Here is a 20,373-nt window from a genome sequence, read left to right as displayed (position 1 = left end):
TAGCTTTGTGCGTCTAGCAGAGCCGTTTGTGATTAAGTTCATCGACTGACTTAGCCTTCGGAGGTGGACTCCCGACCCCAGCGGTCGAGCCACATCTAATGCTTTCATTTTGCAGGTCACTCCAAGGAGATATAAGGGCTGAGCAGATTTTGGACGCATCACTATCACTCAACGGATCTATCTGTTGAGATCCAATGATTATCCGAAGAAGGCTCAAATACATCCAATGAAGAAGATTCGAAGGTACACTCTATATAAACATCACCTCCCCACAAGGGAAGGATATACACACACTTAGACGTGAACACTCATATGCTTACTATCTGAATCGGATTCCAATTATTCATTCCTTAGCTCTGTGTTCTAGTAGAGCCATTTGTGATTAAGTTCATCAACTGACTTAGCCTTCGGAGGTGGACTCCCGACCCCATCGGTCGGGCCACATCTGACGCTTTGTTTTGCAGGTCATTCTCAGGAAATCTAAGGGCTGAGCAGATCTTGGACGCATCACAACCTTAAACAAACATGTATAGGTCATAAGAAACAAATCCAAAAGATCGGAGTCGAAATGGAGACAAAATAGGGAAAGCTGTTGTCATCAATATGCTTGGTCAATGGTCCTTTGGTCGATGCATCGACCAAGCAGGATCGACCAAGAAGACAATGTATGGACAGAATCTCCAATTTTGATCGGAAACTCGCCGAAAACATCGTAACACTCCAAAATTAACAGGAAAAATTCTAAAACAATATACTAAGGCTATCTATGAAGGTCTAAACATCTAATAAGATCACCGGAAAAGAATTCTAATAAAACACCTATTAGGCCTAAACCATGGATCATCACGGAAATGCAAGAATGAATGGGGATTCATTCAAAAGGATAGAAAACAGTAGATCATTCATAAGAAGCTACTAAGGAACAGATCTTACACATATTAGAATAGTAAACTATAGCAAGAGTAGATCATGGCATCAATACTAGATTAAAACTATAGAAAATCACCATATGGCTTCAAGGAAGCATAGAGTGAATGGGGATTCACTCTAAGACTAAGGAGGACAGAGGTTGGGTCATTACAGTAGTGTAATCCCTTCCTCATAATCAAAACAACAAGAAAATATAATTGAGAGAATAGATAAGAGAAGAAAGAGATTGAAAAGTAACCTTGTAGAAGAGAAATCTAGGAACTTGGTTGAATGCTTAGGGATCTTCCCTGGCTTGAGGAGGAGGCTCTAGGGTTCTTCCCACGTTCTCCAATAGTTAAAAGGCAAAGTATCTAGGTTTAGACCGAAATTACATATATATAGATATCCAGAATTCAAAACTTCCAAAATTAGAACAATTCTGTTTCTGGAGCTGCTTTGGTCGATGGTGCTTGGTTGATGGTATCGACCAAGGGAGCGGTTGACCAAAGGGTCTCCCTTTGCCAACTGGCTGAATTTTGGATCTCCAAGGTCAAAACCAACACTTGGGTCCTCAACCAACTTAGGAAAAGGTCTGACCTGACTTCCTAAGACCTTCCAAAGGTATCAACACTGAACTCAAACTCCAACTTCTAAGTCAAACATCAATCAAGTCACTTCTTCATCCAAAACAAACAGGGTCTCCAGGTTAGGGTTAGGTGGGATTTCACACCTATGGCAACTTCTTCTTCTTCACGGATTTCTCCATCACGAACATGATCTCCATTAGGAGGATTTCCTCCTGGAGGAGGATTCTAATTCCTCAAAATTGTATATCTGGTATCCACCATGGCTTTTTGAAGTATTTCCCATAGATGGCACCATGGCTTAGATGTGGCCCGACAACACGATCGAGTGGCCACCTCCGAAGGCTAAATCAGTAATGGATCACCACAGAGCTCTGGCTAGTTGCAGAGCTAAAATGGAAAATGATAATGGAGGGAAAACGATTCAGTTACCTTCGTGGTGTGTGGCCTTTTAGTTTATATAGGATTTACCTATGGTTTTCCATCATTGGATCGATCATTGCCCTCCTTTTGTAGCCACTCAATCCTAAGGTTTTACCCTTCTTTTAGTGGTAACGGTAGTTACCTTTTCTAGCACGATCCTCATTCCATACTGGTGTGGGATACCTTCTGTGTCACAATTGTGCATCCTGAATTTCATGGGTTGATGTTTCTTTTAACCGCTCAGGTTTCTTTGCCCTCACGTCACTTACTGATTGAGCTTCCCGACGGGGTTTCTTGACCCGACCGTGGTTGAGCCCGTTTCCAACTGGAGTGAATGACCCGACCAAGGTTGGACCCAGTTCAGTGTTATTTCATCCTCATCAATTCTTAACTCTTAATTTAACATTGTTAGCAACTGATGCAAGCACAATTGCATTAGCCTGAACATCACTTCATAGTATGCCATCAGTTTTGCTCTGGAACAAAAAGAAAAAGACCATGGCTGTAATATCTGCACCAACATTCTTGTTTCAAATCACTCAAACAAAATGGGCATATATATAAAACTCATGTTGGTTCTGATTTCCAATTTAAACAACCATTTCAGAATTTTATATCATATGATGTAAGGAAGAAAAAGCAAAGGAACACCAAAAATGCAATCTGATGTATTTCAGTCGTCTTACATGACAGATGTATAAGTGAGCAAAACAATCTCAATTCCCAACAAGAAGAGGGTGGCAATTTGTTTTAATACAGCACAGCTTAAAGAGCAGGTTTTCAATTTTCGCTAAAATGCGTCACAGGTTTACATTACGTACTTAAGCCAAAATTGTCATTGCTTGTTGTGCTATGCATAACTACATCCGCGACGAGCAAGTTGCTTACAAAAAGTTTCAAGAGTATGGAGACCCACATTGGATACCTAAAGAAGTCATATGGGACTTATTTTATTAAAAATAAAAATAAAAAGTGCCCATTTTGTACCCTAATTTTCTACATATCATACAAGATTTTGTGTCAATTTTACCAGAGAAATGTGCTCATCTATGTCCAACCATACAAGATTGCAGTGCATGCTCAATTTGACACAAAATCATTGCCATATAACCCTTACTTTCTCACTCCAATGAATCAAACGAGTAACACTTTTGAAATTTTATGAAATATTTTTTTTTTCAACTTTTTTCCACCCAAACCTTTATTCTAGCAAACAAACAGTGCTTAAAGTAAGTCCTGATGTGCCAAGCCATGCAAAGAATCTAAAGAAAGCCTTAAGACACACAGAACTGTTGAGTTATAGTGATACTGGTAAGCCACGCAATCATAGCATTAATGCAAGTTTCTTTTTTCTATTATTTTTTTCCGCGGCACAAACATTAAATGTAACCTTAACGAAGGAAAGCAAACAATACATCATATAATCCTACAATCCAAACATAAATATCAGTCAGGCGATAATTCTTCCCAATAATCTCTATAGCGAATTTGGTTCGACCATTCATCTAGATACTGACTGGTCCAACAATTCGTCTTGATTCTGGTCCAACCATTCGTCTCGATACAGTCCCCTTAAAACGAGGTTTACAACTATATCCACAAGCTCTGAATAATCCCTGCAATTATTGAAAGATAAAACACGATGGACATCGTTAAACTCATAAGTGTGACTAAAGAAAGGAATTTCAACCCAAAAACAAAGCGACTATAGAAATGAATAATAAATATTTTGAGAAAAAGAACACCACTTTTATTACCAAAACGAAAATTAAAAACAAAAAGAGACAAAAAGAACACCACCTAGTCTTGTGTGTGATGAATACCAATGTCTAAACATAGCTGACCACAAAATGATCACCTCATAATACCCATGAGAAAATAGAAATTGGTGGATGCATATTGATGCAACCCGGTGGTGCTGTTTCCTAATAAATTCTTCTTTTGATAAATTCCACCCCACCCAGAAAAAAAAAATGTTAGAGAATCTATAATATGCTATGTTCAAAATGAAGAAAAGAATCATATGATAGATAAATAAAAAACAAAACTAAACATGTTAGAGAGTCTAAAATATGCTATGTTCAAAATCGAAGCAAAGAATCATATAAGATAAATAAAAACATGATGACACAATAATTAATTTATGAAAGTCTCTTCTATGGAGAGGTATGTAACAACTCCACAGTGAAATAGCCCATCCACTTTTTTTGGACTGTGTACCATGGTAGCAAGAGTGTATGACAATCAAATGTGCGGTGACGTTCGGTTCTTGTATTTTGCAAGTCTATAAAATTTGAGTTTGACTATAGTCATAATTACGATTGGTTTTGGATCAATTACTCGTATTAGGGTAGAGTTCTTATTTGTATGGGGATCAGGGTATTGGGTTTCCTCTAAACATTGTTTTCGATAAGAAAACCCAACATGACAAACAAAGGGTAGTAGTGCTTTGTAAGTTGGAGAGTAGCGTAGAGAACTTTCTCAAGAAATAGTCAAATCTATAAGACATGATGACGATCATTTTTCGTTCTTATCTCTAGCTGTCCCTAATTTGAATTCTTTGTATATGATCCCCTCCTTCCACTTTCCTAGTTTGGTTTGATTGATTTCTCTATTGTATTTGAAATCTTTCCATATGTTGTACTTCCATATATTGTACCTTTCGTTTATTGTTTGTAGTCACCCTAATAGCATGGGTGTGGAGCTGCAATTTTCAATATGAATAACAAGAGAAAAACCACCCGTTGGATACAAAACCAAACAAGTCCAAAATGATAATGAGCGTGAGTTTTGTAATTAACCTTCTAGTGACAAAACCAAAAATGCCTTCTTGAATGGCACCTTATTAGAAGATGTTTATATGGAACAACCACAGGATTTGTTTCCACATCTAAACCAACATATGTTTTTCATCTACAAAAAGTAATTTATGGTCTTAAGCAAGTACCACGAGCTTGATTTCACAGGTTCAAAAATACCTACAAGGAGAAGGTTTCAAGCAAAGCATGACAGATTCTTCCATGTTTACATGCACAACCCAGGGTATAGTGATAGTATTGATCTTATATGTAGATGATATAATATTGACAGGAGCCAATAAAGTTGCAATTCAAGAAGTCATTAAAAGCATGAGTAACGAATTTGAAATGATACATTTGAGACACTTGCATTACTTCTTGGGAATTGAGGCTAATCAAAGTTTAGATGGTCTTTTACTCACTCAAAGTAAATACTCTCTAGATCTATTAAAGTCTACAGGTATGGAGACTTCAAAGCCATGCTCACCAATTGCAATTGGAACAAATTTATCATCAACAACATGTTACCCCTTACCTAATCAACACTATACAAACAATTAGTAGGAGCCTTACAATATCTAACGATCACTAGACTAGATATTTCTTATGCAGTCAATCAAGTGTGTCAATTCATGCAATCTCCCACGGAAGATCATTTACAAGCAGCAAAACATATTTTACATTATGTCACGCATATTATTAATGCTAGTGTTCTCTTGAAACCAACCCAACTTTTTTTCATGGTTGCTTACACTAATGTAGATTGGGCAGGATGCCAGACGCACACCAATCAACTAGTGGGTTTTGCACTTTTCTTGGGGATAATTTATTATCGTGATTTTCCAATAAACAACCTACGATATCTAGATCAAGTACGGAAGCTGAGTACAAATCCCTTGCCATCACAACATCTGAATTACTATGGTTTTCTTATGTTTTATGTGATTTGCAAGTACAACTTCCAAGAGGAATGAAAACTTATTGCGATAATTTGTTTGTAACACAAATGACTGCAAATCTAGTGCTACATGCTCACACAAAACATATAGAAGTGGACGATCATTTTGTCTGAGACTTGGTCCATAACAACACCATAAAAGTGCACTTTGTTCAGTCAGAGGATCAAATTGCAAATGTGTTTACTAAGGGTTTAAAATCACAAGCTTTTTTCAAGCACAGAGACAAACTCTTGCACCTACCAATACAGAGTTTGAGGGGGATGAAAGACCAAGTCAAAAAGCATAACGGATCTCTTAGTTTTTAATTCATTTTTTGAATTCAATTTTTTAATTTGAATATTCTCTCAACTAAATTATACCAGTTTTTCAAATTTCTTTATAACTATACACACAAGACATAACTATCTAGGTAAGCAATGTAATTATCAAAAATCAGAGTTCTTCTCTCCATCTTTTCAATAGTAGTTACCACTCAAACCAGGTTGCAGAAGGCAAGTTTTGGACGCAACAATACGATCTGTGCAAGAGAACCAGCTCTACTAGAGAAAGGTCTGAGTATTCGAATTTACTTGTGTGTATCTCTCACCTTAAATTCAAAAACACTAGTCTTCTTTTGGCTTCAAAATGTAGTCCAAGCGAATAAGCGATTAATCATTAAAGCCTTGCAAAGATTTAAAGCCAATAAAACAAGGATTACTCAAAAGAAGATAGTGGATTTCAGAATTACCCGTTTACTTGTCGGAGTGTGGCTCCCCTTATCCCCCCTACAACTTTGAGTGCATCCTTCCACTGTATGATGTCGGGCTTTTTATCTTTATCAATTCTGTCCTCGAGTTTCTGAAATGACGTTTCAATGTTTCCGGTCAGATTGCGAACATCCATTGGATCAACACCGAGGAATACTGGCAGAATTTGTTGACCGTCAGATTTATGGCAACGAACTATTTCAGCAAGTTCGACGAGGCACCATTTGCTCCCTGCGTAGTGTTCGGAGATGATAATGATGGAGACTTTGGAACTCTGGATTGCTTCTAAGAGCATCGGTTCAATCTCTTCTCCAACCCAGAGGCCTTCGTTATCCATAAACACATTGATTCCCACCCTTTTCAGTTCTCTGTAAAGGAAAGCAGTAAAGTTACAGCGAGTATCCACGCCCCTGAAACTGAGGAACGCATCATAATTCAACGCGGGTTGCGTATTCAGTATAGTTGAAACCGAGTTAACGACTAAATCCACTAGTCTTGATTGATCCCTGCAAACATAAGTTTCTGAATGAATAGACGACTAGATGAAGGGAAGCTCTAAAGAAAAGGTAAAAACTGGGGTTCGCAGTTACCGATTTTCTCGTCCGAGATCGAGTCCCCTTACATCCCCCACCACTCTAAGCGCATACTTCCAGCCCTCTACGGTCATCTCATCAAAATCCTTCATGTGTCTCTCAATTGAAGTTCCAAAACTTCCCATTTGATTGCGAACATGGCTTGGTTCAACGTCGAAGTAGATGGGCAGGATTATTTGACCGTTAGATTCAGATCTATGGCATTCAACAATCTCCCGCAGTTCTTGGAGGCACCATTTGCTATCCGCGTAGTTTTCAGAGAAAACAATGATGGAGATTTTGGATTGGTGAATCATGTCCCGTAAAGTGAGATAAATATCTTGTCCGATCAGCAGCTCTTCGTCAGGCTTATACACTTTGATCCCCAGTCTTTTCAGATCTCTGTGAAGGAAACCAATAAAATTATCGCAATCATCGTTACCCTTATAACTGAGGAACACATCACAATTAGTGAATTCTTTAGAGGTCGGGGAGAGTGCCGCCATGAATTTGCAGTAAACAGTAGCAGCTGCAAAGAGGACGCCGAGAGGCTCGATGGAGTTTCAGTGTCTTATCTCAGGTTCTTTACAGTGAATATTGAATTAAAAACCAAAAACAAAAAATATTGAATAGATTTTACAGAAGACCTCGATTACTCAACTATGGTGGTCGGTGGCATGCGTCTTATTTTATTGCCTTTTCTCCCATTATAAAACTGCAAATGCATTACTAACTCCCTTGTCGTTTATGTAATTTATTTTAATAAAGTTTCGCCACGAACCCTAGGCATCTTTGACGAAGTCTTTAAGATAGTGAAATGCAATGTACTGCCAAAACCATGGATACAAAGCCAGGACGTTTTGGCAGCGGAAGTCAACGACAACTACCATCATAAGGTTGCTCACTAGAAGACTAACACTTTTCAGTGGAGAAATTACTTGTGGGTTTAATTCTTTTTTTTTGGTAATCCTTGTGGGTTTAATTCTGTTCGTCAGTGTATTATACAATACCTTCCTTATTCCAGTGTATCGTTTGTTCCATAAAGCCTATTATATGACAAACCTAAGTCTGGCGATTGTTTGCAAAGGTGAGGTGGGGAAAAAAAATGTAAGCCCCATGTGCAGTAGAGTGAGGGAAAATAAAAGGAAAAGAAAGTGCAAAAAGTATTAATTGTTGATATCATATTTTACTTTTCTATATTTTTCCAAAAAATCTTACACTTTTTTATGAGATTTTGAAAAGGCATGTGGTGAGAAAGTTGGGTTGCCACTTCACCAAATAAGTTTCCTTGATTCAGGGAAACTTGTCTCGGATTTTTGTTCGCGGCAGAGCGTATATCCTCCGCTCACCACCGCGAACGCGACACATGGATTTTTAATATCTGACGGATAGTATGAAAAAGCGGGGGTATGAACGCAAATTTCATATTTGTTTTACATTTTAGGTTTTAAAGTTTTCTAATTTACAATCAAAAGCCATTACTTGGTTCGATCAAATCATTTCGTGTTAGAGAAGTCTTGGGCTGTTCTTCGACTTACCCTCTTCATCCTCTGATTCTCTTCCATTTCAATGGATCCAATCCTCTATTTGATTTTCACCGCTCCCTCTTCTGGATTGTGGCAAAATAGAGTTTCTCAAGAAACATCAAGAACATCATCTAAGAAAATCATGGAATGCCCTAGCCTGCGATAAACTGCCTCTTCTCCGGCGACAGCGAGCAAGCGTGTTAATCAAGATCCAGTTTCGTCAGCGATTAGCAGATTGGAGGTTTTTGTTGGGTTTATGTAAGTAATCTATTCAGCGCAAATCAACTTTCACGCATTGGGTTTTGTTTGTTGCTGTTGGATTTTTACCCTATTTTGGTTGCCGCTGAATATTTTATTTTCTTTTGATTTCCAGTGGTTACACTTCTTTGAAATTTAGTTAAGAATTTAATGACCACCACCTACCATCTTATTTTTCTGCGTTGATATTCTTGAAGTTACAAACCTGTAAATATTCTCAGCTTCTTGTTTATGTAGCATCTCTCCTTTCGCACTTCTGGAACATTTTTGGATTCTTCTTCAACATTTGTATATTGTTTCCTCATTAAGATGAATTAACATATGTAGGAGAAAACTGTATCTTTTGATTCTGATGCACTTAAGAAGCTGGGTGATGTAACAATTTCTGATCATGAATGGCAATTGGGTTGGCTTGCATCTGAAAAAACATTATCTGGACATATTTCTAAAGGTTTTTGTATTTACTTTTTCAGTTATCTAACTTAATTGTCATATTTTAACATCTAGAACTAGAATACACTTTTTTTTTTTTTTTTTTTTTTTTTTTTAATCTTGGATTGGCAAATGAGGTTTTGAAGGAATCCTAGGGATTTTGGAAGAATTTCAGAGGATGAATGAGGTTTTGAAGGAAGGAGATGGAAACCCCAAAGTTGCGGAAGAGAATGGAGCTATGGTTGAACTTGAACCTTTCGAGGATTCGGAAAGTTTTGGCGGATTTTTCTAGAGTCAGAATCGTCAAATGCTCGAACTTCTAAGATAAATGAAGCTTCAGGTAAGTTGGAATCGCTTTCATCACTTGTAACATCACTATCTCAAGATCTGGATTACAAGTCCTAAAGAATGTGAAGAATGAGTATTGTAGTCTATTTCAGAGTTATTCCCTGTTTTTGTTCTACTTCATTCTTGTTTAACTTTCCTCTCGACTATACTATTTAAGTTATTCACTTCACGGGTCACTGTGGTAGGCTTGGAAGACAAATCCTTGAGGTCTCTACATTTTCTGGCTAACAATTACTGGATATATTATGGAGCTTCCTTCTGTTCCTATTGGTAATAAACCATCTGACGAAACAGATAGTTGTGGATGACAAAGCTTTTTCATGTACAGATCTCTGTAAATGTGTATGTACTTTCTCTATCTTCTTAATCAAAGGCTCATTTCCTCATTTCTTTCTTCATTGACAATTACCCTACTCAAATCAAATGGAAGAAGCAAGAAATTGATGAAACCAGTAATTTTGATTTGTTCTTAAATTAGAACAGGGATAAAAGAATCTTTTGATGAAGTCTGATGTTAGATGCATCAATATTGAATTCTTAGAAGTTCTAGTGGTACCTTTCATTGACTCTTCTGCTTTGGTTGAATGCATACGCATCCAAAATGCAAATTTCTTGTTGGAATCATTCATACCGGGGCTTCGTAAAATTGTGCTGGAGCTTTAATCTACAGGTAAATAGCCTGGTCACCAATCATGCAACTGTTCTTAGGAACGATTGTTCAGTGTTGACATACTTTTTCCTATTTTCTTTTGCAATGAACTCTCTTTGCTGTTTTTGTTGAAAAGTTTGACTTAGTCCCACATTGCCTGATGTGGGACTAGAAGGGAGAGGAGGAGGCTATAAAGTAAGCCTCCCCTCCTCTTGTAAAGTACATCAAAACAAAAGGGAATATCCTATTTAGAAAATGAATATTCCTCCTACTTGTATTTATTATTTAAATATTGGAATTTCTCTCTTGCCCATGGTTTTTCCCGTTAAGGGTTTTCCACGTAAATTTCTGTGTTCCTTTTATTTGCTGATTGCCCTATACGGTGGGTATTAATTACCCGACAGTGGTATCATAGCGGGTTTTTCCGAAGTATGCTCTGTGGTTGCAGCATAGTCTGATCTTCCACATCGAAAAAAAAATTCCTTAGGGGTCTGTTTGGTTAGTTTAGGGTGTGCGTATCTACTTATAGTATGCTCTATGATTGCCACTTTAAGGTGGATCCTTCACATCAGAAAAATAAGTAAGATATTGTTTTTATCCTACGGAAGTGCTGCAAAAGTCACAATTTCACGTGGTTTCTTTTCGGGTATCCTAGAAAGGTGTATTGGGTGATTAAATGCATGTCTAGGAAAATTTTGTCTAAGGAGTCTGGTATTTAAGTAGATCGCTTGTGTCCCTGTAGTCTTTCCTGGTGCATTTTGGTTCAACCATATACCGTTGGAGATAATCTAAGAAGACAATTTTCACATGGAATAGTGGGAGTTATTCTGCAGCCAACAACAGCTCGTGATAGAAGCAATGGCAGCAAAGATCGACATCGGCAAGTTTGACGGCACGAAATTCTCATTATGGAAATTGAAGATGAAGGCATCATTGGTAAAAGATAAGTGTCTGAAAGCCATCAGTGTTTGGCTGGCGGAGATCACAGATAATGAAAAGTGGAACAAAATAGATGCAATGGCCCTTTCCAATTTACATCTAACATTATCTGATGATATTTTAGCGGGCATAGAAGAGAAGAAAACTGCTAAGGAGGTTTGGGATCACCTCATCAAATTGTATGAAGCCAAATCACTTCACAACAAAATCTTCTTGAAGAGAAAGTTGTACACCTTACGGATGTCAGGATCTACATCAGTTACAGAGCACTTACATACTCTAATTTCGTTATGTTCTCAACTTTCAACGTTGGGACATAATGTTTCACCACAGGAATGTGCTGAAATTCTACTCCAAGGTCTTCCAGATTCATATGACCCAATCATCATCAATTTAACCAGTAATATCAACTCTGATTATCTAGTATTTGATGATGTCGCTGCTTCAATTCTTGAAGAAGAAAATAGACGAAAAAGCAGGGAAGATAGACAGGCAAGCTCACAACAAGCGGAAAGCTTTGTCTATGACGCGAGGAAGGTCAATGGAACGTGATTCCAGTGGGAGTCACAATCAAGGGAGGTCAAAATCCAGGGGTAAGAAGAATTTCAAGTGCTACAATTGTGGTAGAAAGGGACACTTAAAAAATGAGTGTCGATTCAAAAAGGGTGTAGATAAGGCAGAGACATCTCAAGGGTGCATTACTGAAGGAGATATTCTTTACAGCGAATCAGCAACTGCAGCCAAGGATAGATTGGAGCATACCGATGCTTGGATCTTGGATTTGGGAGCAACATGGCACATGACCTCTCCCAGAGATTGGTTTCACACTTATGAACCTATCTCTACAGGATCTGTGTACATGGGAAATGATCATGCCTTGGAGATTGCTGGAGTTGGCACCATCAAGTTGAAGATGTACGATGGTATGGTACACACTATTCAAAATGTGCGGCATGTGAAGGGCTTAAAGAAAAATCTAGTGTCTTTGGGACAATTAGATGAAATTGGGTGCAAGATACGCATCCAAAATGGAATGATGAGGATCGTCAAAGGAGCGCTAGTTGTAAGGAAGGCTGAAAGAAGCACTGCAAATTTGTACAAATTAATGGGAGAAACGTGTCTGGAGGCAGAAGCATCAGTTCCATTAACTAGTACTGCAGAAGAGATGACAAAAATGTGGCATCGAAAATTGGGCCACATGTTAGAGCAAGGGTTGAAGGTTCTCACAGAACATAAATTACTCCCGGGTCTCACAAAGGTTTCATTACCCTTTTGTGAGCATTGTGTTACAAGCAAGCAGCATAGACTGAAGTTCAATGCATCTGATTCCAGGAGTAAAAGTATTCTGGAATTAGTTCACTCTGATGTATGGCAAGCACCGGTTACATCTCTGGGAGGAGCAAGGTACTATGTATCTTTCATTGATGATTATTCCAGAAGATGATGGGTGTTTCCTATCAAGAAGAAGTCAGATGTGTTTTCAGTTTTCAAAACACTCAAAGCGCAAGTTGAACGAGAAATTGAGAAGAAAATCAAGTGCCTAAGGACGGACAATGGCGGTGAATATACAGGGGATGACTTCTTTGAGTTTTGTACTCAAGAAGACATCAAGAGACAATTCACGATGGCTTACACTCCTCAACAGAATGGAGTAGCGGAGTGGATGAATAGAACTCTACTCGAAAGAACGAGAGCCATGTTAAGAACTGCAAGCATGGCTAAGTCCTTTTGGGCAGAAGCCGTAAACACCGCCTACTATGTGATTAATCGATCACCAACAAGATCGATTGATCTGAAGACACCGATGGAGATGTGGACTGGCAAGCCAGTTGATTATTCACGCCTGCACACATTTGGGAGTCCTGTGTACGTGATGTATCATCCCCAAGAAATTTCGAAGTTGGATCCAAAATCCAGAAAATGCAGATTCTTGGGATATGCTAATGGAGTCAAGGGGTATCGACTGTGGGATCCCATTGCCCACAAAGTCATCATCAACAGAGACATTATTTTTGCAGAAGATAAGCTGCAAAAGGAAGATGTAAGTAGCACTTCAATAGAAATTCCAAAGAGTACAACAGTTCAGGAAGAAGAGAAGTCCAATCCAGAAAATTCTTCTAGAGCAGAATCAGAAAATGAGGAACAAGTACCAGTTGAGTCTACAACTGTAGAAGTTCAACGGTCAACTCGTGAAACACATGCACCAACTTGGCAATCTGATTATATTATGGAGAGCAATGTTGGATAATGTCTTCTAACAGAAGATGGGGAGCCATCAACATTCAAAGAAGCGATTGATAGCTCAGAAGCGTCACTTTGGATGGCAGCAACGCAGGAAGAACTAGAATCTCTTCATAAGAATAAGACGTGGGAGCTTGTAACTTTACAGCACGGAAGGAAGCCCATTGGAAACAAATGGGTTTACAAGATCAAACGAAACAGTGATGATCAAGTAGAGCGGTATCGTGCAAGAATGGTGATTAAAGGATATGCTCGGAAAGAAGGTGTCGATTTCACAGAAATCTTTTCTCCAGTGGTCCGACTTACTACTGTCCGGATAGTTCTGGCACTTTGTGCCACATTTGATCTACATCTTGAGCAGTTAGATGTAAAAACTGCATTTCTTCATGGAGATCTTGAAGAAGAAATATATATGCTCCAACCAGAAGGTTTTGAAGAACCAAGAAAGAGGAACTTGGTTTGCAGGTTGAACAAATCTCTATACGGCATAAAACAGGCGCCAAGATGTTGGTATAAGAGATTTGATTCCTTCATATTGAGCCTTGGATATAATAGACTTGCTTCAGACCCTTGTGCGTATTACAAGAGGTTTGGTGATGATGATTTCATCATTTTACTGTTGTATGTTGATGATATGTTGGTGTCAGGCCCCAACAAAGATCGGATCATAGAATTAAAGGCTCAGTTGGCTAGGGAATTTGAAATGAAGGATCTGGGACCCACAAACAAGATTCTAGGGATGCAAATTCACCGAGATAGAAATAATAGGAAGATTTGGCTATCTCAAAAGAGTTACTTAAGGAAAGTCTTGCGCCGCTTCAATATGCAAGACTGTAAGCCAATTTCTACTCCGCTTCCTGTTAATTTCAAGTTATCCTCAAGTATGTGTCCTAGCAATGAAGCAGAGAGGAAGGAGATGTCTCGAGTACCGTATGCATCAGCAGTGGGAAGTCTGATGTTCACTATGATATGTACAAGACCGGACATTGCACATGCAGTGGGAGTAATTAGTCGGCATATGGCGAATCCAAGACAAGAGCATTGGATTATAGTAAAGAGGATCCTAAGATACATTAAAGGAACCTCGGATGCTGCTCTATGTTATGAAGGATCCGAATTTACTGTCAGAGGATATGTTGATTCTGATTTTGCAGGTGATCTTGATAAAAGGAAATCCACTACTGGCTATGTGTTTACAATTGCAAGAGGAGCTGTGAGCTGGGTATTGAAACTACAGACAGTTGTAGCATTGTCTACAACAGAGGCTGAGTATATGGCAGCTACACAAGCTTGTAAAGAAGCAATCTGGATAAAAAGATTCATGGAAGAACTTGGGCACAAACAAGAGAAGATTCTCTTATATTGTGACAGTCAAAGTGCCTTGCACATTGCAAGGAATCCAGCTTTTCATTCTAGGACAAAACACATAGGAGTTCAATATCATTTTGTTCGTGAAGTGGTGGAAGACGGAAGGGTGGATACATAGAAAATTCACACAAAAGAAAATCTAGCAGATGCATTGACAAAGGCAATCAACACTGGCAAGTTCATTTGGTGCAAATCCTTGTATGGCTTGACAGAGACGTAGATAGTATGGTGGTGGCAAGATAGAAACTAGTGTGGAGATTGATTGGTTCTCAATCTAATCTCCAAGTGGGAGATTGTTGAAAAGTTTGACTTCTTTAGTCCCACATCGCCTGATGTGGGACTAGAAGGGAGAGGAGGAGGCTATAAAGTAAGCCTCCCCTCCTCTTGTAAAGCACATCAAAACAAAAGGGAATATCCTATTTAGAAAAGGAATATTCCTCCTCCTTGTATTTATTATTTAAATATTGGAGTTTCTCTCTTGCCCGTGGTTTTTCCCGTTAAGGGTTTTCCACGTAAATTTCTGTGGTCCTATTATTTGCTGATTGCCCTATCCGGTGGGTATTAATTAGCTGACAGTTTTTTTGTTTTTGGTTTTGTTTGATGAATGTTGTAAACATGCTTGTTATATCACCTCTAATTATTTTCATTGTCTCTAGCAATTGGAGCAATATTTTCTGCAGCCGATTCTGTTTGCACCCTGCAGGTATGTGAAGTTTTAAGAATCAGTCGTCGTTGTTTTGTTACAACAGCTCATTGTTATATTAATTCCATCTGATGGTGTAGGTTCTCAATTAGGATGAGACACCATTACTAGAAGAACAAAAAGTGCTTTGGAAAAGAGGAAAAAAAACAACCAAGGTACAAAAGGGCAACATACTCTCTCATTTGTGATCAATCAACCAAATGATGTTTTTATGGTAATTTTTAAGAGTTCAAACAATTCCTGTTAATGTTATCATTTTTTTCTTCTTATTATTAATTAACATCTTGTCATCTTATAGGCACAAGGAACTCCAAATTCTCTACAACCCTACCAAAAAAAAAGTTCTCTACAACCAACTATATATTTATCCCAAACTTCTTTGGTTCAAGCATCTTTAATATATTATCTTTATTAATATTGATTTTTTATTCTAAACTCCCAACTTCGTAAGTGAATAGTGTTTCCTCCCAACTTACTGGTCATGGAAGTAATGGATACTTTTTCTCCATTGCAGATAAAGTATCCATGTATTTTATATTCCTAACTTATTTATTATTTTTTATAGGTGAAGTAATACTTAATATTTTGTGAATTTGATTGTGCAGATAACCACTGAGTGATGCTTTTGCTGCTGTTGTGGAACACAGAGTTGTTTAGTATAAACTTAATTCATTATTGACTACATTGTCTACTATATTCCTTTCTTTTTTTGTTCTTTTGTGAAATGGAATATGGAGTTGTTTATCATACGCTACTCAATCTGGTGGATGTTTCGTTAAAGACATTTGATGTATTATTGTAAAAACTTATGATGAGCAAAAAATTAATTGATCATCACAGGTTGCAAATGTCGTCATTTCTAGGGGAAATGTTGCACAATTTTTTGAAGAATTTGTTTTCCAAGTTTTAGTCCATAGCGTATTTAAGATACACAAATGAACAATTGGGAGATTTAAAAATTTATACTTTTGATTAATCCCTGTTATGAAAATTTATACTTTGGATATTTTTTTTGGTAAGAATACTTTGGATTAATCCTTGTTATGAACCTTGACAAGTTAAGAAAATGTATGCAAGATGCAATAAAAATACAGAGGGCTATTATAAAGCAAGGAAGTATAGCTATAACCAATAGTGGATTCATCAGAAGTGGGAGGAAATTCAGGTGGGTGAAGCTTGAAGATCTTGCAGATATAAAATTGCTTGGTCACCCTCAAGCGTTGACCAAATTCTTTTATTTCTTGATGGATGCTTTGCGCTAGAAGGGTGCAAAGATGAAGCCTTTGGCCTGTGCTTGCTTATCACAAGAACCAAACAAAGTTTTGATTTTTGGTGTATGGGCAAAGCCACATCTTGGGGCAGCCCAAGGGAATGCACTTGGGGCTGCTTTTATAGCTGCAGCCAGGGAGGTTGGGGCCAAGATCTTTCACGAGTTATTTGAGTCTTCTTGGATACTTTTGGATGCAGCTTCTATTAATTCTTTCATGATCAGGTTAACTGAGAACCTCTGACCTTATAATGATTATTAAAAATATAACTGGCTGCATAGATTTGTTTGGCTTCCAGTTTCCCCATTATCAGAAAAATAAAAATAAGAACAATTTTGATAATCAGAAGACATCGAGCCAGCTAGTGTCACAGATGATTTAAGATGGAAGAGATTTATTCGTTTTAATAAATCAAAGGAACTCCTGATTCAACCCAAAGCATAGTATTAATCGTAACACACAATAACACAGCCTCTAAGATTAACAATAAACGAAAAAATTGGGATTCCCAGGTGTGAACAATTTTCACCCCATTTAAGATCATCATTAAATTGGGAGGTACAAAGAGAGAAGAAAGGGAAAAATAAAAGAAACCACAATTTCTCCAGATGTGCTCGGTCAGAAGCATTTCTATGATCCGGCTTAATCCTCTTTGTCAATGCATGCCCTGCTAGTGCATAATAGAAGCATTTCCTATGGTCGATTGATGGGCCAGATTCATTGTATTCAGCCTTTGCAATCCACATCTAGGGCAAGAAACAAGAAACGTTACACATTAAACAGAATTCAGGGACCTCTATAATGCTTATATGATTAAACACGTATAGGGTTGAAACCAGATTTATCAGAAGAGGATTTACCTGTTGGAAAGTGCTATGAAGATGCAAAGATGGAGCCTCAATCCAAACACTACTTCATTTCAGGTGGGGCAACCACCTTGATCTTCATGCTGCTGGGAGCTAGTGCAGTGATCTCCTAGCTCATTCTGTCAACAATGTCAAGGAACATGGTGGAGCCACCACTAAGCACAATGTTGCCATACAGATCCTTCCTGATATTGACACTACAAAAAAAAATAGTTTTGGCATTCATTCCTGAATGACAATACAAATACATAAATAGAAAGAAAATTCAAGAAAGTCAAAAAATATTTAAAGAACAAAATTTAAGAAAAATAATGCCAAATACATATTAATCAAGTCAACTTGTGTACAAATATACAAATTTTACAGGCATGTGTAAATGAGTACACAATTAGTGAGAATCCATTGGAAGCTCTCTCTATAAACAAGTCAATCCTGCTAACCAAATGGACTGGGGTTGGGGTGTCTTGAGGTGGGGTAGCAGAGAGGAAGAGAAGCAAAGAATATTACAATCAACCGGGGAGGAAAACAAAATTCTCGCTCTCAAAGCATCACTAACATAAACTCTTAAGCAACCCACAACTTGCTTACAGACCTCAAAGGAACGTGGCTTGCTCCTATAACTTGCTTACAGACCTTCTGTTTCTCAATTTCTTCTCATTGCCATCGGTGGACACTCTGCTCAACTGGTGATCCAGGAACGACTGGTACGAGTTCCCTCCAACCAAACATAGGACGCATAAAAGAGTTATCAAATGCAAACCTCCACTTCTCAATGTCCAATGCATCCATACCAACATAAAGAAAGATAAATATCTCAGCAATAAATGACAACGTTGCAAAAGCATGCCTGCAAAAATAATAAACACAACCCATATGTAAGAATAACTAGTTTAAATCATCAGTAAGGCAAAACAAAATTACAGGTACAGGAAATATTTCAACTATAGAGGAATAAATTTAGAAGAGATTCAACATACTTTGTGGTGTACTCTTGAACTCTCTGTCACATTATGCCAGGTATAGTGGGACATGACAATCCCACAGAAGAATACAGTAAGAATACCACTCAAGTAGAACAGCTGCAATAAAAATTTGCCATAGGGCTGTGTTGGTACTGAATTTTTGGAAAATAATCTAGAGCAGAAGCATTCAATAAGGCTCACACAACATAAGAGAGAATATTTTACCTCAGCCAACATATAGGAAAGGTAGGCCATGAGTATCGTAAGTGCAACTTCACGAAGTCACAAGAACAAAAGCTATTAAAGTATTGATAGAAAATAAATTGCAAGTGACTTGCATGGCATACCATTATAAAGACATGACCCTGATGAGCTGCAATAAACTAGTTGTCATTGAGAAAAGTATGAGTAAGCTGTAGAAAGCCACGCTGGCTGGGAACCAATAGGTTGCATAAGAAGCTACCAATTGGGATCCTGAAGACCCAAACCACCCCCCCCCCCCCTCCCCCAACAACCACCACCACCCAAAAAAAAAAACACTGTGAAACTGTACCCAGCACTGATATGAAAGTACACTCCTGTATGTGCGTCATTACAGGTTGACAGACATTCCACCTTAAATCTTTTTCTAAAACTTATTCCCCCACTCCCATTTAAAAGGAAAAGCTAAATACATATAGATCATAAGTATTGCAGATGAAAGCTGACAGTAAACACGGAATAGAATGTTCAACCAAAGAAAAAGAATAGAAGAATGGCAAGAAATATTAAAGAAAAAAATTTAAAAAGGTCAATTGCATACCTTCCATATTACAACTTCTTAATAATGAATGCACTTAGCAATCCAGCCTGCAAGGCAACAATAATGTAAATGGAGGTTCTAACAGGATGGTCAAACAAATTCAGGGGGCTAAGAGAGAGAAAGAGACAGAGAGAGAGACTCACAATCACTCCCAGCAAGGTGCATGCTTGATATAAATAAATAAAGGAAATTGCCAAAAAAACTTTAAAGCGATGCTGGAGTCAATGTGCGAGAGATCAAAGCTCTGGATTGCATTAAAGAGCACCACTGAGGTGGCATCATTAACAACACCTTCCCCAAATACTAGACTATAGAGTAAAGGTGTCTCATCCTGATTGAGAACCCGCACCATCGATGGAATTAATATAACAATGAGCTGTTGTAACAAAACAGCGACGATTGATTCTTAAAACTTCACACACCTGCAGGGTGCAAACAGAATCGGCTGCAGAAATTATTGCTCCAATTGCTAGAGACAATGAAAAGAATTAGAAGTGATATAACAAGCAGGTTTACAGCATTCATCAAACAAAACCAAAAACAAAAAAAATAGCGAAGAGAGTTCATTGCAGAAGAAAACAGGAAAAAGTATGTCAAGACTGAGCAATCGTTCCTAAGAACATTTGCATGATGACGGTGACCAAGCTATTTACCTGTAGATTAAAGCTCTAGCACAATTTTACGAAGCCCCCGTATGAATGATTCCAGCAAGAAATTTGCATTTTGGATGCGTATACATTCAACCAAAGCAGAAGAGTCAATGAAAGGTACCACTAGAACTTCTAAGAATTCAGTATTGATGCATCTAACATCAGACTTCATCAAAAGATTCTTTTATCCCTGTTCTGATTTAAGAACAAATCAAAATTACTGGTTTCATCAGTTTCTTGCTTCTTCCATTTGATTTGAGTAGGGTAATTGTCAATAAAGAAAGAAATGAGGAAATGAGCCTTTGATTAAGAGGACAGAGAAAGTACATACACATTTACAGAGATCTGTACAAAAAAAAAGTACATGAAA

General features: G+C 37.9%; 1 protein-coding gene across 2 annotated transcripts; it reads right to left on the bottom strand.

Moving 5' to 3' along the window:
* Window positions 1-2,595: 2,595 nt before the first annotated feature.
* LOC148999241 (disease resistance protein RUN1-like) lies at window positions 2,596-7,564 on the bottom strand. 2 transcript variants are annotated; one of them, XM_089141351.1, is made up of 3 exons: window positions 7,010-7,564; window positions 6,401-6,925; window positions 2,596-3,532 (listed from the first exon to the last, which is right to left on the bottom strand). In XM_089141351.1, the coding sequence occupies exons 1-3, from the start codon at window positions 7,495-7,497 to the stop codon at window positions 3,418-3,420; spliced, it is 1,128 nt and encodes a 375-aa protein (XP_088997477.1). In that variant the 5' UTR covers window positions 7,498-7,564; the 3' UTR covers window positions 2,596-3,417. The 2 variants fall into 2 exon arrangements, with proteins under 2 accessions (XP_088997477.1, XP_088997478.1); XM_089141352.1 differs by having other exon boundaries at window positions 6,401-6,787.
* Between the last annotated feature and the right edge of the window lie 12,809 nt (window positions 7,565-20,373).

This window comes from Hakea prostrata, unplaced genomic scaffold (genome assembly GCF_041222555.1).
Source record: "Hakea prostrata isolate BN-2017 unplaced genomic scaffold, UWA_Hpros_2 contig_21, whole genome shotgun sequence".
Classification (NCBI taxonomy): domain Eukaryota; kingdom Viridiplantae; phylum Streptophyta; class Magnoliopsida; order Proteales; family Proteaceae; genus Hakea; species Hakea prostrata.
This window is presented reverse-complemented; position numbering and strand designations above follow the sequence as displayed.

Bases quoted from the DNA above. Each gene is read 5' to 3' on its own strand.
- LOC148999241 (XM_089141351.1), bottom strand. From the start codon at position 7,497: ATGGCGGCACTCTCCCCGACCTCTAAAGAATTCACTAATTGTGATGTG. The intron at 6,926-7,009 runs GTAACTGCGAAC...TTATGTTTGCAG, and splicing joins GATCTCGGACGAGAAAATCG to GGATCAATCAAGACTAGTGG. The intron at 3,533-6,400 runs GTAATTCTGAAA...CAATAATTGCAG, and splicing joins ACACTCCGACAAGTAAACGG to GGATTATTCAGAGCTTGTGG.